General features: G+C 41.0%; 1 protein-coding gene across 1 annotated transcript in view; it reads right to left on the bottom strand.

Annotated features, from left to right (window-relative positions):
• LOC126086485 (S-adenosyl-L-methionine-dependent tRNA 4-demethylwyosine synthase TYW1) overlaps positions 1-16,163 on the bottom strand; it is a 191,661-nt gene that overhangs the window by 84,147 nt on the left and 91,351 nt on the right. Inside the window, exon 12 of the mRNA XM_049902724.1 lies at positions 1,291-1,468. Within this exon, the coding sequence (XP_049758681.1) occupies positions 1,291-1,468 (178 nt within the window). The remainder of the gene's footprint in view (positions 1-1,290; positions 1,469-16,163) is intronic.

Genomic DNA, 16,163 nt, shown 5'->3' with positions numbered 1-16,163 from the left:
CCCTCTGCAACACTGACGTACAAGGGGGAGGCTAGTTGAGTGACGTGTCACTAAGGAGCCCTGGAGGTGCAGCGGTTAAGCGCTCAGCTGGTTAAGCGCTTGGTTCAAACCCACCAGTGGCTCCACAGGAGAAAAAAGCTGGTGATCTGCTCCCATAAAGATTACAGCCTAGGAAACCTTATAGGGCCGTTCTACTCTGTCCTATAGGGTCGCCGTGAGTTGGAATCAACTCAAAGACACACAAAAACAACATGTCACTACGAAGCAAAGCACATCCACTACTAAAAATGCAAGGCAGCCGCACACTGTAATGGCAGCGTCTGTCTCGTCATCCCTTTTCCTGGGGGATCCTTCAATAAAGGAAAAGCTAGGCTACCTTAGCTGGCTTTTTTTTTTTTATAACAATAACAAAAGATTGTGTTCACGGATACTGGATACTGCAGGCTGCCATCATCTGATACTACAGGACTTTGTCAGAGAGCGGCCTGATGCAAAATGGGAACCGGCCTGACCTTTTCACTATGCCTGCACAACTACTTAAGATTATGAACAGTAAATTCCAAAGGCCACAGCTATTCCACAACCTCTGTCATTTGCAAAAAATGAAGCCCAGATTCCTAACAGTCCCTATAAGGAATTTTAGTGAATACTAAACGCTTGAGGCGCTACAATCCAGGACGTTTACAGACCCCTGCCAGGGGGCGAGGCAGGACGGAGGAGAGAAAAGGTCCCTCTGAGTTACAGCGCTCATCCCCACAAGGCGCCTCTACAATCTGTTCCCAGCTCTTCCAACTTGATTTCCAGCTGCCACTCACTTTTGATGCTCCATGGCCCAGGTGAACCATGTTACCCAAAGGTAATCACAAATACCCTACTTCCATGGCCCTCTGGTGAGGTTCTTTGTTTAACAAAATACAGTTTCCTACCTTTCCAAGCGCCTATCTCAGCCATATTTTAAGATCCAAAATTAAATGATGGCTTCTCTAGGAAGTTTTACCCTGCTTCTCCCATCTGGAAAAAAATAAAAATGCATTCTGTTTTGAATACCCCTAGCAATTTACCTGTGCTGGTATTCTTCTTCTAGTGTTATCTTCCTTAATAAGATGGATTTTGAAGAACAAGACCATCTCTGCCCTCCAAACCCCAACATCTGTTATGTACAGGTAGTCCCTAACTTACGACATACTTGAGTTACGAGGAACTGTACTTACAACCATCTCTTTTGTTTGTCTGTTTTTGGTATATCTTATCATTAGTAATCCAAGAAGCGTATCTCAGTAAGCTGCTCACCTGATTTCCTCCGGGAACTGCGCATTTGTGACCAGGAAGCTGGAGATTTTACATTGGTGGAGGAGCTCCAAAAACCTGTTGATTTCTGGGTACATGATTGGTTCTCCCACAAGAGACAAAGCACAGTGTTTGACCTTCATGCCTTCCTCAAAGCGTTCGGCTCTGACACCTGGTACTCCTGGAGAACACGGTGAAAAGGGGCAAGCTCAGTAGGGCATTGACAGGGGATCTCTGGGAGATGTTTCTTAACGACCTTTTGATTTTAAGATAGCAAATGCATTTTTGATACCAGTCAAAGAACAGAAAATACAGGCCAGAGGGAAAAAACAAGAATTATTAATTCAGAAATATTAGCCACCTCATCCTTGGTTTTACTAATTACTACTAAGTGTTGCTGGGTGCCATCGCATTGATTCTGACTCACAGCTACCTCATATGTTACAGAGTAGAACTGTGCCATAGGGTTTTCATGGCTGTAATCTTTGTGGAAACAGGTCATCGGGTCTGTCTCCCACAGAGCCTCTGGGTGGATGTGAACCACCAACTTTGATTAGCAGCCAAGAACTTAACCATTGTGCTATCAGGGTTCCTTTTACTACTAAGTAAACTACATCAATACAAGCTGGTAAAACTTACTAGCTAATTATCTGGAACACAGGACATATTCCTTTCCAGAATATGCTTGGCCCTGCATACTTTCATGTCGGTTTACGAAAATGAACTCAGTATTATGAACCAGATGAGGAAAACCCTCTTCTAAGCCAATCATTTCCCCTTCGTTCCTCAAGCAGCCTGAACTGGGAAACTAACTGTAGCTGGCCCAAGAGTATATAGGAGGAAAAAGAAGAGCCGTAGTTCTCACCTTTGACTTCATATTGGAAACATCTGAGAAGCATTAAAAACTACGGAAGGCTAGGTCCACAGCCAAAGACTGTTTAATTGATGTTGGTTCAAGCCCAGGCAATGGGAGTTTTAAAAGCTCCTCAGGTGATTCCAATGTGCAGCCAGGGCTGAAAACCACTTGCTGCCTGAACCAGAGGTCCCCAAACTAGTCTGCACAGTGGAATCCCCTGGGAAGCTTTTAGAAAGGTCAAAGTCCACACCACACTCAGACCAACTCAACCACAATCTCAGGGGCGGGACACCGGCAGCAGGGTTTACTGAAGCTGCCCAGGTGACTCCATGCTCAGACAAGTCTGGGAGCCGCTGGCACAGAACAGTGGTTCTGAACCCTTGCTGGACAACGGAATTACCCAAAGAATCTTTAAAAATCCCAAAGCTCAGACTGTATCCCAAACCAATTAAATCCCAAGTTCTGGGGGTGGGGCTAAAACAGCAGTCTGTTTTAAATTTAAGTTCCTCAAATGAGTTCAGCGTGCAGCAGAGGTCAAGAAGCACAGCCCTAGACTCCAGTGTAAAAGGTGGTCATAAACAGACTGTGTGGAAATTAAAACCAACTGCCATGGAGCCAATTCTGACTCATAGCGACCCCATGTGTGTCAGAGTAGAGCTGTGCTCCATAGGGGTTCAATGGCTGATTTTTTGGAAGGAGATCACCAGGCCTTTGTCCTGAGGTGCCTCTGGGTGGACTTAAACCTCCAACCTTTCAGTTAGCACCTAAGCTTGACTGTTTGCACTACCCAGAAACTCTGTTTGGAAATTAGCAGCTACTTATATATCAAATAGAACCCTGGTGGCACAGCGATGAAGAGCTCGGCTGTTAACCAAAAAGGTCGGCAGTTTGAATCCACCAGCTACTCCTTGGAAAACCTATGGGACAGTTCTATTCTCTCCTACAAGGTCGCTGAGTCGGAATTGACTCGATAGCAATAGGTTTATATATCAAATATAGCCCTGGTAGCACAGTGGTTAAGAGCTCGGCTGCTAACCAAAAAAGTCAGCAGTTTGAATCCACCAGCTCCTCAGAAACCCAATGGAGCAATTCTGCTTGATGGCAACCGGTTTGGTGGTGGTTTTGGTTATATCTCAAATAGCCCCACAATCTAAAACAAAAATTGAAATATCTGGAAAGAATGTAAACAGACAAAAATATATGTCCTTTACTTCAGATGGAGCCCTGGTGGCACAGTGGTTAAAAGCTACAGCTGCTAAGCTAAAGGTCAGCAGTTCGAATCCATGAACCACTCCTTAGAAACTTTATGGGGCAGTTCTATTCTGTTCTATGGGGTCTTTAGGAGTCAGAATTGACTCGATGGCAATGGGGGTTTTTTTACTTCAGATACTTTTAAATGAATTACCTCTGGATTGTTTTTTGAAGAATATTATTCCCCTGAGGAATACAGATTCGCCACAGAGATGAGGGGAGAGGAGGAGGACAAGCTCATATTTCCTCTCAAGCACTCGGCAGCCATCTTGGAGACTTAGTTTTCATAGCTGTGAACAGTACCTGCCTCACAGAATGCTCGTTAGGTTGAAATGAGGTAACGTGTGTAAAAGCCTTCGCTGAGAGCCTGGTACACAGGAAACACTCATTAAGGATTTGGTATGATCATCATCTTCACCCTGGTTTCTTTAAAATGATCGAATCGCAGTCACTGAAAAATGTGGAAGAGAACTTCGAATTCTCAAAGAATCCAAACGTACTAGGCCCACTGAGACTTGGAGGAGACCCTGAAACTACTGCCCTGAGATATTTTTTAAACCTTGAGCTGAAACTATTCCCTGAAGTCGCCTTTTAACTAAATCGCAGGGTCACTCAGAAAGCAAAGAATATCACCCTTGAGTCCTGCACTCTTTTACAAACTTTCCTATACGAGGCCAAATGGACAACATTTACTTTAAAGCATGGATGAAAAGGGCGGCGGGGGAGGCAGTAAGACTAAGTTAATGGGAATGGAACAACGAGAACAAAGAAGAATGTTGACACAATGTCACTGAACATTATGTGTAGAAATTGTTGAATGGGAACCTGTTTTGCTGGGTATATTTTCAAGAAAATATAATATTTTTTTAGAAAATCAGACTGACTGTCACTAACAACAACAAACCTAGGGAAATAAAGTCAGCTTTCACCACTCACTTGTGCCTTAATTTTCAGGGAGTGATTTTATTTCACACACACGTTACTTGGAAATAAGCAAGTACACGTAAATACCCAAGAGACCAGACCAACATATGACCTAAGTACAACAAGCTAAAATCAGAACAATCTAAAAGTGACGGGTGAGACCTTCTGTGATTATCTAACTGCAGTTCTTAGAATGTATTTCATGTCAGTTTCATCGAATGAATCATTTTTTAGGTTGCTGAAATACTGAGATCTCAACTCAAGGGAATCAAGGTTTTAAATAAAACTTGATTGTTAACTCACTCCGTGTTGCCAAGACAACTCAGCATTAAGCATAAAATTCCCTGTTTTTCAAAAAAGCATCATTAACTGCAATTACCCTGTGACCAGATGAGAAGAAGGGTCTATTTCACCTGAGCTCTAAAATTAACCGAAGACTCAGGAAGCAGAATAAAGGAGCACGTGTTAGGTGCTAGCCGCCGGAAGTCAGACGTTCTGAGTTCACATTCTGTTTCTATCACAATGTAGTTCTGTGCCCCTGGTCAAGCCTCTCACCTTCTCTAAGTCCATTTCCACAGGCAGGTAGATAGGGAGGGAGGTAGGGAGGGAGGTGGGTAGATACAGTGCCAAGTCCCGCACATAACCATTCAAAAAAACCTAGCTGCAAATATTTTTATCATAATAACAATTATTTTGTGAATTGAAGTGGAAATACAACTATTTGAACTACTTAAATGAAATATAGTAATTCCACTCAATTCATCAAATGATTATTGATCACTGATCACCTTCTATGTGTCATGCAATGTTCTAGCACTTTAATTTCTACAGAAAGAAGTCCTGGAGAAAAAAGGTAGTCCAGACAACGACACTATTTTTTTTTTTTTAAAAGAGGTTTTATTTATGGTCTTCAAAAAATGTGCCTGGTAATACAAAGGAAATTATATATTATATTTTAAATGAATTTTCCAAAGGCACACGTTTGTAAACTTCACATAAAAAAAAAAAATTCCAAGGTAGCTTGATTCAAATTTATTTATAGATTTTAACTTTTTAGTAAAATAAAAAAGAACCGACTTTATTTAAATATTAGTGTGTACCTATTGGATATTTATTGAGTGCCATCTCTGTAACTGATACTGTATTAGGTGTTTTCATATATATTATCTTAATTTGATCATAAAAAAACCCTATACGATAGGCATTATTATCCCAACTTATTATTTCTTGACTTACAGATTAGGTTGTGAGGGGAAAGATCAGAGCTCAAACGAAATTGTCTTGATACTTCACCCAAAATAACTTTAAATATAATGAAACAAGTTACTGTATGACTATATTGTGGCAGGTTATATACTTTCCAGCTCAGCTGAGTCCCAACACGAAACTGCCTGGCTAAGCTACTGCTGAATTACGAACCACAACAACCATAAGAGATAATACATAACTATTGTTGTTTTAAGTCACTAGGTTTTAGGATAATTTGAAATGTAATGTATCTACTACAGACAGTGTAACAGGATGTTAAAAAGGGTTCCTCCGGCTTCAGTTTACACCAAGGTGCTACATATAGAGATATCAGACATCAAAGTGTATGAGTGTGCATTCATGCGTGCGTGTGTGCGTGGGGGTGTGACATCTAGAGTGGGAGGTAAGTGCTCTGGATTGAATAGTCAGAGTACGTGACATCTGAGCTGAGAAGCAAATAACAAAGAGTCAGCCATGTGAAGATGTAGGAACAAAGCATTCCAGGCAGAAGAGACAAGTGCAAAGGCCCCAGTGAACTTGGCAAGTTTCAGGAACAGAGAGGAGATGTGCTGGAGTGTAGAAAGCAGGGAGGAGACCAGCAAGGGCAGAGGTGGACAGAGGCCAGTTCATGTCAGGTCTCCCAGGCCATAGTCAGGAGTGTGGATTTTATTCTAGGTACGACAGGAAGACATTGGAAAGTTTTAAGCAAGGGCATGAGGTGTTCTGGTTTCTGGGTTTTTTTTTTCCCCCCTGTGTTCAACCTTTTTTTTTTTTTTTTAATTGTGCTTTAGATAAAAGTTTATAGCTCAAGTTAATTTCTCATTCAAAAATGTGTAAACATATTGTTTTGTGACATTGGCTGCAACCCCCACAATGTGACAGCACGCTCCCCTTCTCCCCCCCAGGTTCCTTATGTCCATTTGCCCCCTTCCTGTCACTTCCTGGCTTGTTTTTGGACAGGAGCTGCACTTGTAGTCTTGTATATTTGATTAAACTAACAAGCCCATTCCTCATGTGTGTTATTTTTTGTTTTATAGGTCTGTCTAATTTTTATCCAAAAAGTGGGCTTCAGGAATGGTTTCAGTACTGGGTTAGCTGAGCATCTGGGTGCCATGGTTTTGGGGGTTCCTCCAGTATCTGTCAGACCAGCAAGTCTGGTCTTTTCATGTGAATTTGAATTCTGTTCTAGAGTTTTCTCCTGCTCTCTCCAGGACTCTGTTATGATCCTGTCAGGGAGGTTGCTGGTAGTAGCTGGACACCATCTAGTTCTTCTAGGCTTAGGCTGGCGAGGTCTCTATTCATGTGGTCCTTTAGTCATTTGGGCTAGTATTTTCCTTGCGTCTTTGGTTTTCTTCATTCTCCTTTGCGCCAGGTGGGATGAGACCAATTGATGCATCTTAGATGGCTGCCTGCTAGCTTTTAAGACCCTAGACTTTTTATGTCATTGAAATGCACCAAAACCAGAACTCAAGGTTCCAGAATTTTTACACTAATGGCATGGTGATAAACTAAAGGATACACAAGCGAACATGATATATTCCCCAGCATCCCACTTCTAAAGCTTGTGCCAATCAGAAATAAAATATTCTCTCCTTTTTTCCTGGCCAGAGATCTTCCCAAGAACTATTCCTGGCTGAAGGTCAGAGATAAGACAGTCTTGATGCTCTAACTTTTTCTCCTGCTCTGTCCAGGACTCTCTGTTGTTAAGTTTTTTCAGAAAACCATTAGAAGGTGGTGTTCTGTTCCCCGTCTCCATGCTTTTTGTTTTTTAAATACCTACTTCAGCATACCTATTTTGTGAAAACCATCTGTTGGTGACTCTCTATTTTTTGCATTAGTTCACTTCTATCTGAAATTATCTGTCCCTGCTGTGGTGGTTCTCGGACGGGCAGGCAGTATTCTGAAAAGATGCTGAGTTGCACTGCAATAATGACCCACTTTTAATCAATCTGAAGTTGATTTTGCATGTGTATAAAGGGACGGCTAATAAGGGTCATGAGAAGAAAGATAGTTTAATGATTCGGGGAAATAACTGAAGAGAGAATGATTGCCCTCGGAATTGAGAACAGCAGTATAAAAGGAAAGCATTCAAAAATTAGAGAATATCTTCAAAATCTGTTCAGGGCTGGCTGCTTCACTCAAGCTGGAAACTCAGGGCCAATAATCAACACTGCCCGCAACGAATACCATCGTACACAAAAATAAAGTCCAAAAACGCCTGAGCCAGACCTCTGGGGGAAAGCAGAAACATCAGCAGGTGTCCTTCACTGGGGCTGAGAAAGCCCACGAGAAAACAAAGGGCTCCAATCGAGAATAAGGGAAGTTGTTAGTGAGCTAATAGAGACAGCCTCTATACTCAAGCCAAATTGGAGTTATCCAGAACACAGAAAGCTAAGAAGGAAAAGGAAGAAATAAATGGCTTCAGGCCTTTGAAAACTGCCTGTCATTTATGAAAATTGCCTTTCCAATTTATGAAACAGTTGTGTTCCTGAGCATTTCTGCTTAAGCCTGAAATTCATATTCTCACAGGTACAATATTATTAAACTGGAGATTAAGTTACCATTCAATCCCCCAAACAATAATCTGTCATATACCTAAACTAGTTAACTGCTACGGCTGCTAACCAAGAGGTCGGCAGTTCGAATCTGCCAAGTGCTCTTTGGAAACTCTATGGGACAGTTTTGCTCTGCCCTATAGGGTTGCTATGAGTTGGAATCGACTCGATGGCAGTGGGTTTGGTTTTTATTTTATTTTTTTTTTTTTTGGTTATAGTACTACCAGGGCCTTGGCTGTGCAGTGGTTAAGCGTTTGGCTGCTAACCAAAAGGTCACCGGTTTGAATTCATCAGCCGCTCCTTGGAAACCCTATGGGGCAGTTCTACTCTGTCCTATAGGATCGCTATGAGAGGCAACAGATTTTTGTTTTTGTTTTTAACGGTACTACTAAATCCATTTCAATATCATATAATCAAATTCAAACACTTTTTTCCTATAGAAAAATATATTACAAGTTCCAACTATGGAAACCAGAAACACACCTTACTTTTTGGTTTTTGCTTTTTTAAGTTGCAAGAAAACAAAGGGCAACAGTATCAGGGCTCTAACAGAGAAACCTCAATACGGACTTGCGTAAGGCATTTAAAAATTGGGATGCCTGGTACTTCTGAGGGGGACCAGCTTAGGTTTAGGCCCAACTTCATTTTGCCTGTCCTGACTTTCCCTTAGCAAGAGTTAACCCCGTATGGACTTAATCATGTAGCTAAGGAAATGATTTCCTGTTATCAAGCCAAAAGCAATGTCAGCAGAATGCTCCCTAGGGGGTCCTTGCTCAAACGGTTATCAAAACCCTTTGTGTAAGACATCCTCATGAAATCATTTCACCTTAAGCCAGTTATCTCAGCAACCCACTCTCAGAAAATCTATTCTGCAATCACCTCCCCCTTTAACCAGATGGCCAGTCTTTACATTCCAGGGAACTTCAAGCTGGAGCTGACTGGTCTACAATCAATCATTAACCCCCAACCCTCCACACTATTGGCATGTATCTCTGCAATTAAACACACTGTCTGAAAACCAATCCTAGCAAAAGCCCCACTTCAAGATGTCCTGCCGCCCATTTCCCTAATTGCTTAGCAACCAATCAGAATACTGTAACCTAAGGTCCTAGTTTAGCCCGATAACTATCCCCACAGAACTGCTCCTCCTCAGAGCACTGGATTTTCACCCCGTGAGGTCTGTGTTCCCTGGCTCAAGCTGTTTTCCACTTTCAATAAATCTCTTATTTTAATTTTAAACAGAGTCTGTGTTGTTACTCTACAAAGTTTCTTTGGCGTAGTCAGCAGGATTCAAAGGGGGCACTATCTTCTGTGTTTCTCAGAAGTCGTGGATCAGTGCTTCCAGTACTAACAATGGGCCCTTTGCACCCACCGTTACCGTGAACCCTCGGGGTTCATCAGAAGTAAGCCCCCTTGAATTTAAGACTCCGTTGGACTGGGAAGACGGTAATTTGAGAGATTTATTGTCAGCTTCTTTGTCTTGTTTTTGTTTTCTACTCACCTCTTGAGCACCATGTTGGGTTCGTTGCCATATTAAGTTTGATAAGGATGACATCTAGTGGTCGGCCCAGTTTTTTTAACTCTCTTTTTCTTGGTACACCATAGTTTTTTGTACGTACTTATGGTTTTACATACTTGCAAGTTTCTCAGTAAGATGGGGAATGCCATGTTGAAAGACCACTCCTGACCCCCCTTGGGAACTCTGGCAGCTTACATGGTTAAGCATTATGACCCTGGTTCAATTCTGTAATCGACTACTGGCATGTACTTAGTAAAGGAAATTTCAAAAACTAATGGTTATTGTAGGGCTCAATTGATTTAAACAAGCTAACTTTTCTGTACAGTAAATTCAAAGCCAGAGGCTCCTGAACAAAACAAAAACAATGGGAACTCTTTTATAATTGGTATTTAGAATCTTCTAGGAAAAATCAAAATGACAAATTTGCCGCCTGCAGAAAACTATGTACAAACAACCTAAACAAAGAATTACAATGTCAGAGCTCTGTAACCTCACTGGCTATCTAGCCAGCAAAAACCACTTCACTCTCCCTTCCCCAAATCAGCACAGCCCTGGCATCAGGCCTCTGACACCCAGCCCTCTCCATCACTCTCTGCCCTGCTGGCAGCCACTCCTCTTTACCCACCTTTCCTATCCTACCCCTTCAAGAATACCTTATTTGAACTCCCATACGACGGCACTGGGTACTGGGTTACTATCTTAAAGACCTTCAGAAGAGGAACGCTTCATTTCTGAAATGCCTTTCAAGGTTAGATATCTGGTACAGCCTAAGAAACTTCCGCATTTTACATTTACCCCTTGGACCAAAGCAGAACATGACACCATTTAAAAAGAATTTCCATATCTCACAAAGATCTGAAGAAGCTCAATCAAGAATTTAGAATTCTAGTTGAAACTTATGAGCCTGGTTCGGCAGTCTTACATAATTTAATAAATATGCTAGTTGGACCAGGTGATACCCAAAAGTGGATATAAAAAAAATAGAAAACGCTAAATGGAAAAATCCAGCAGAATCCTTAGCCATCAGGGCTAATGTTCCAGGTACCACGTTATCAGAACAAACTAAAGCAATTATCACTGACCTTACTGAGGCCATCCCTGAGGTTTTCCCCCATAAAATATACTGGGCCAAAGTTCAAAGATGAAAATGTTTATGATTACAGAGATCATTTAACTAAACTTTTCTAATAATACTCTGGCCTGAAATTTGAAGACCCAGGAGCCAACACTGCTTTCAATTCTATCTTTGTTAGTAGACTCCACCCCGAGCTTGCCAATCTAGCAAAATATTACAGGTTAGATTGGGAAAACGTTCCTTACCCTGACTTTACTAACTTAGCCAACAAACTGGCTCAAGCCCTAGAATAAAAAAGCCAAAAAGACAGAATAAGAGACTAAAGCTGGGCAAAATAAACTTATGGCCCTGCAATTGCAGCAATTGCAAACCCAGCCAAAGGAAAAGCTCCCTTATCAAAAAGGGCACCGAAAAACAATAATGGACACTAGGTGGCATAGTGGTTAAGAGATCGGCTGCTGATAAAGTCACTGCGTGAAATAATAGGCTCAAAGTACCTAAATCTTTTAATACAAATTGCCAAGTTACTTTCCTAAAGGTTTGTGTCAATTGATGATACCATAAGAATCACACTCAAGCATTACAATTTTTTCCTATGGTCGCTTTCTCTTCCAGCTCCTCCCATGATGGGTGTGCCAAGGACAAAGACAGAATCTAAATCACCGTATAAAGCCATCTTATCTAGCCCCTGATAAACCCAGGTGTTTACTTAAACAAAGAAAACACACAGACTTGATTCTATTAACTGGGGAATTGAAAGGATTAAATCATCAATACAGTTATCACATTTCTGAGTTCATGATACCCAAAAAGAAGTAACAGAGTACCAGTATTGTTTGCTGGGTTTGCAGGAATTTGCAAAGATGTATAAGTTACAGTATCTGCCTTCAAAAACTTTGTATTTTTGTGCAAATGGAAAACGGTACAACCATTTTGGAAATCTATTTGGCACCTCCTTAAAAAGCAAGAAATAGAAGTACCATAGGATCCAGCAATCCCACTCATGGAATATAAAAATAAATAAAAAAAAATTTTTTTTTTTTGATATCCTAGAGAAATAAGAGCCATCACATGAATAGATACATGCACACCCATGTTCACTCCAGCACTGTTCACAATAGCAAAAAGATGGAAACAATGTAGGTGCCCCTCAACAGATGAATGGATAAACAAATTATGGTATATTCACAGAATGGAATACTACGCAATCATAAAGAACAACAATGAATTCACAAAACATCTCATTACATGGATGAATCTAGAAGGCATCATGCTGACTGAAATTAGTTAGTCGTAAAAGGACAAATATTGTATGAGACCACTATGATAAGAACTCAAAAAAAAGGTTTAAACACAGAAGATGACATTTTTTGACAGTTAAGAGGCTGCAGAAGGTGAGAAAGGGGTATTCACTAACTAGATAGTAGACAAGAATTATCATAAGTGAAGGGAAGAACAACACACGACATAAGGGAAGGCAGCACAACTGGACTAAACCGAAAGCTAAGAAGTTTCCTGAATACAACCAAATATTTCGACGGACAGAGTGGCTGAGGCAGTGGTCTGGGGACCATGGTTTCAGGGGACGTCTAGGTCAATGGGTATAACCAAGTATATTAAGAAAATGTCCTGCATCCCACTTTGGTGAGTGGTGTGTGTGGTCCCAAAAGTTTGCGAGCAGTCATCTAAGATGCATCAATTGGTCTCAACCCACCTGAAGCAAAGGAGAATGAAGAACACCAAAGACATAAGGAAAATATGAGCCCAAGAGACAGAAAGGGTCACATAAACCAGAGACTCCATCAGCCTGAGACCAGAACTAGATGGTGCCTGGCTACCACCAATGACCGCCCTAACAAGGAACACAACAGAAAGTCCCTGAGGGAGGAGAAAAGTGGGGTGCAGAACTCAATTTTAGTAAAATGATCAGACTTAATTGTCTGACTGAGACTGAAGGAACCCTGGAATACATGGCCCCAGGACTCTCTGTTAGCCCAAAACCAAAGCCATTCCCAAAGCCAACTCTTCAGACAAAGACTAGACTAGACTATAAGACATAAAATGATACTTGGGGAGAATGTGCTTCTTAGCTCAAGTAGCTACATGAGACTAAATGAGCCGCTCCTGTCCAGAGGCGAGATGAGAAGGAAGAAAGGAACAGGAGCTGGTTAAATGGACACGGGAAATACAGGGTGGAAAGGAGGAGTCTACTGTCACATTATAGGGAGTGCAACTAGGGTCACATAACAATGTGTGCATATATTTTTGTACGACAAGTTAACTTGAACTGTAAACTTTCACTTAAAGCACAATAAAAAAAAAAAAAAACAAGTATTGTATGAGACCACTATTATAAGAACTTAAGAAAAGGTTTAAACACAGAAGAAAACATTCTTTGATGGTTACGACAGTGGTGAGGGAGCGAGAGGGGAATTCACTAACTAGATAAAAAAAAAATAGTAGACGAGAATTATCTTAGGTAAAGTAAGGACAACACAAGGGAACTCAGTACAACTGGACTAAACCAAAAACTAAGAAGCTTCCTGAACACAACCAAACAACCAAACACTTTGAGGGACAGAGTAGCTGGGGCAGGGGTATGGGGACATGGTTTCAGGGGACGTCTAGGTCAACTAGCATAACAAAATTTATTTAAAAAATGCTCTGCCTCCCACTTTCGTGAGTGGTGTCTGTGGTCCCAAAAGTTTGTGAGCAGTCATCTAAGATGCATCAATTGGTTTCAACCCACTTGGAGAGTGAAAAACACCAAAGACACAAGGAAAATATTAGCCCAAGAGACAAAAGGGCCACATAAACCTGAAAATCCATCAACCTGAGACCAGAAGAACTAGATGGTGCCTGACTACCACCAATGACCGACCTGACAGGGAACGTAACAGAGAGTCCCTGACAGAACAGGAGAAAAGCGTGCAGCAGCACTCAAATTCACATAAAAAGACCAGACTTAATTGTCTGACTGAGACTTGAAGACCCCGAAGCCACGGCCCCCAGACGCTCTGTTAACCCAGAACTAAAACCATTCCCAAAGCCCACTCTTCAGACAAAGATTAGATGGGACTATAAGACATAAAATAATACTCGTGAAGAGTGTGCTTCTTAGTTTAAGGAGATACATGGGACCAAAATGGTGGCTCCTGTCCAAAGGCAGGATAAGAAGGCAGGAAGAGCCAGGAGCTGGTTGGACAGACACGGAAAACACGGGCGAGGGGGGAAAGGGGGCGTGTGCTGTCACTTTACAGGGATTGCAACTAATGACACCTAATACTTGTATAAATTTTTGTATGAGCAACTAACTTAAGCTGTAAACTATCACCTAAAGCACAAGAAAAAAGAAAAATAAAAAGCATCATCTAAGATTAAAAAAAAAAAAAAGAGCTCAGCTGCTAACCAAAAGATCCATAGTCCAAATCCACCAGCCACTCCTTGGAAACCCTATGGAGCAGTTCTACTGTGTCCTATAGGGTCGCTATGAGTAGGAATCAACTCAATGGCAACAGTTTTTTGGTGGTGTTGTTGCTGATGTTTTTAAACAATAATGAGACTAGGACTAACATTTGCTTTTACTGTAAAAAGCCCAGACATTTTAAAAAGGAATGCATTAAAGAACAAATGCAATCACCTGCCAGCTAATATAGTGTCCTCTGATGTAGCATAAAGTGCCTTCAGGGAGCTTACTGGGGATTTTCCTATGGTAGCACTAAATTTGCAAGGAGAAAATCTTATTCAAATAAATGGGGAACCATGCAAATTTTTAATTCACACAAGTGCTACCTTATCCACTTGGAACCCCAAAAGTTTACAAAACTACTTGACCTGGGGTAATGAAACCTCACAAATAGTAAAGTAACTAATTGAGAACAAACTTCAGCTCATTCTCAACCTGTTTTGGTCTTTTTTGCGCTCTATTAAAGATATGAACCTATTTCCACTCAGTTTAGACATGAAGTAAATTTACTCGGAAAAGATCTTTTATCCAAATGGAATCATCAAATAAATTTTTCAGAAACAGGAGAGATGCTGTTAGGTCTGCCTGAAACCAATCAACAGACAAACTCTACAACAGAGAATACTGTGAATAAAGAAGCCCATTTCTACTTGCCGGCTCTTAGCATAGAGCCACAAGAAAGTCATTCGCCTACTTTATTCCATTCTATGGAATGCCTTTCCTCTATACTTGAAAGTTTATGGACCACCACATCTACTGGCATTGGTCAGGACCTATGAGCTGAGCAAATTAAGATTCAAACAGATACCTCTAAATCTTTACATACAATTTCAGAATACTCTTTGAAACGAGACACTAAAGAAGGACTTGCTTCAATAATTCAAGGCATTCCACTTAAACGTTTAATCATTCCTTGTACTAGTTCCCGCAACACTCCAGTTTTCTCTGTTAAGAAATCTAACAATTGGGCTGGAAATTTGTACAAGATCTAAGTGCCATTAACCTTACAGTAATTGCAAGATTCCCAGTAGTCCCCAATCCTCACTTGCTTATTTCCAATGTATCCCCTGAAGCAACTCAGTTTACAGTAGTTAATCTTTGCATTCCTTTCTTTAGCATCCCAGTTCATCCAGAAAGCCAGTAACTGTCTGCTTTCACTTGGGGGCGGGAGGGGCGCAGAACCAAAAATTCACCTGGACAGTAATGCCTCAGTAGTTTACCAAGTCCCCCATCTACTTTTCTCAGATTTTACCTGCTGATTTGCAGCCCTTACAATTTATTCAAAAGTCTCCATTATTACAATATGTCAATGATTTACTAGTTTTTAACTCTCAACAGGTATCCCTTACCGATAGTATTCTGTTGTTACAACATTTAGCCATAAGGCCTCCAAAAAAATTAGTTAGCCCAACCTTCTGTTAAATACTTAAGACATATTATTTCAGCAAAAGGGATTACTATAGACCCCAAAGGAAAAGAAACTATTTTGGCTTATCCTGTTCCTGCTACCAAGAAACAGTTAAGAGGATTTCTGGGACTGTGTGGCTACTGCAGAACATGAACACATAATTTTTCTTTGCTGACTCAACCTCTTTACTATTATCTAAACAGTTTAGAGCCTGACTTCTTCCAGCTTTCCGAGAATGACCAACAGGCCATCACTTAACTAAAAGAAGCATTAACTAACACTCTAATTTTAACTTGGGCTTTTCAGTTTTTGTCCACAAGACTTCTGGGAATGCTCTAGGAGTCTTCAATCAGAGAGGACAACAAAGACCCAATGGTTATTATAGCATTTAGTTAGACCCTTTTGCTAGAGGCCACTCCTTTGCCTCAGAGCAGTTTCTGCAGCCACTAGATTAGTTGAGACCATAGCAGATATAGTATTTGGGGAATTTTCTTGATGTTTAAGTTATTCATGTAGTGTCAGCTATTTTAAACTCAACAATAACTCAACATCTTTCAGCCAGAAAGCTGCCTTT

Source organism: Elephas maximus, chromosome 12 (genome assembly GCF_024166365.1).
Source record: "Elephas maximus indicus isolate mEleMax1 chromosome 12, mEleMax1 primary haplotype, whole genome shotgun sequence".
Lineage (NCBI taxonomy): Eukaryota > Metazoa > Chordata > Mammalia > Proboscidea > Elephantidae > Elephas > Elephas maximus.
Note: the sequence above shows the minus strand (reverse complement) of the source record. Positions and strands in the feature narration are given on the sequence as shown.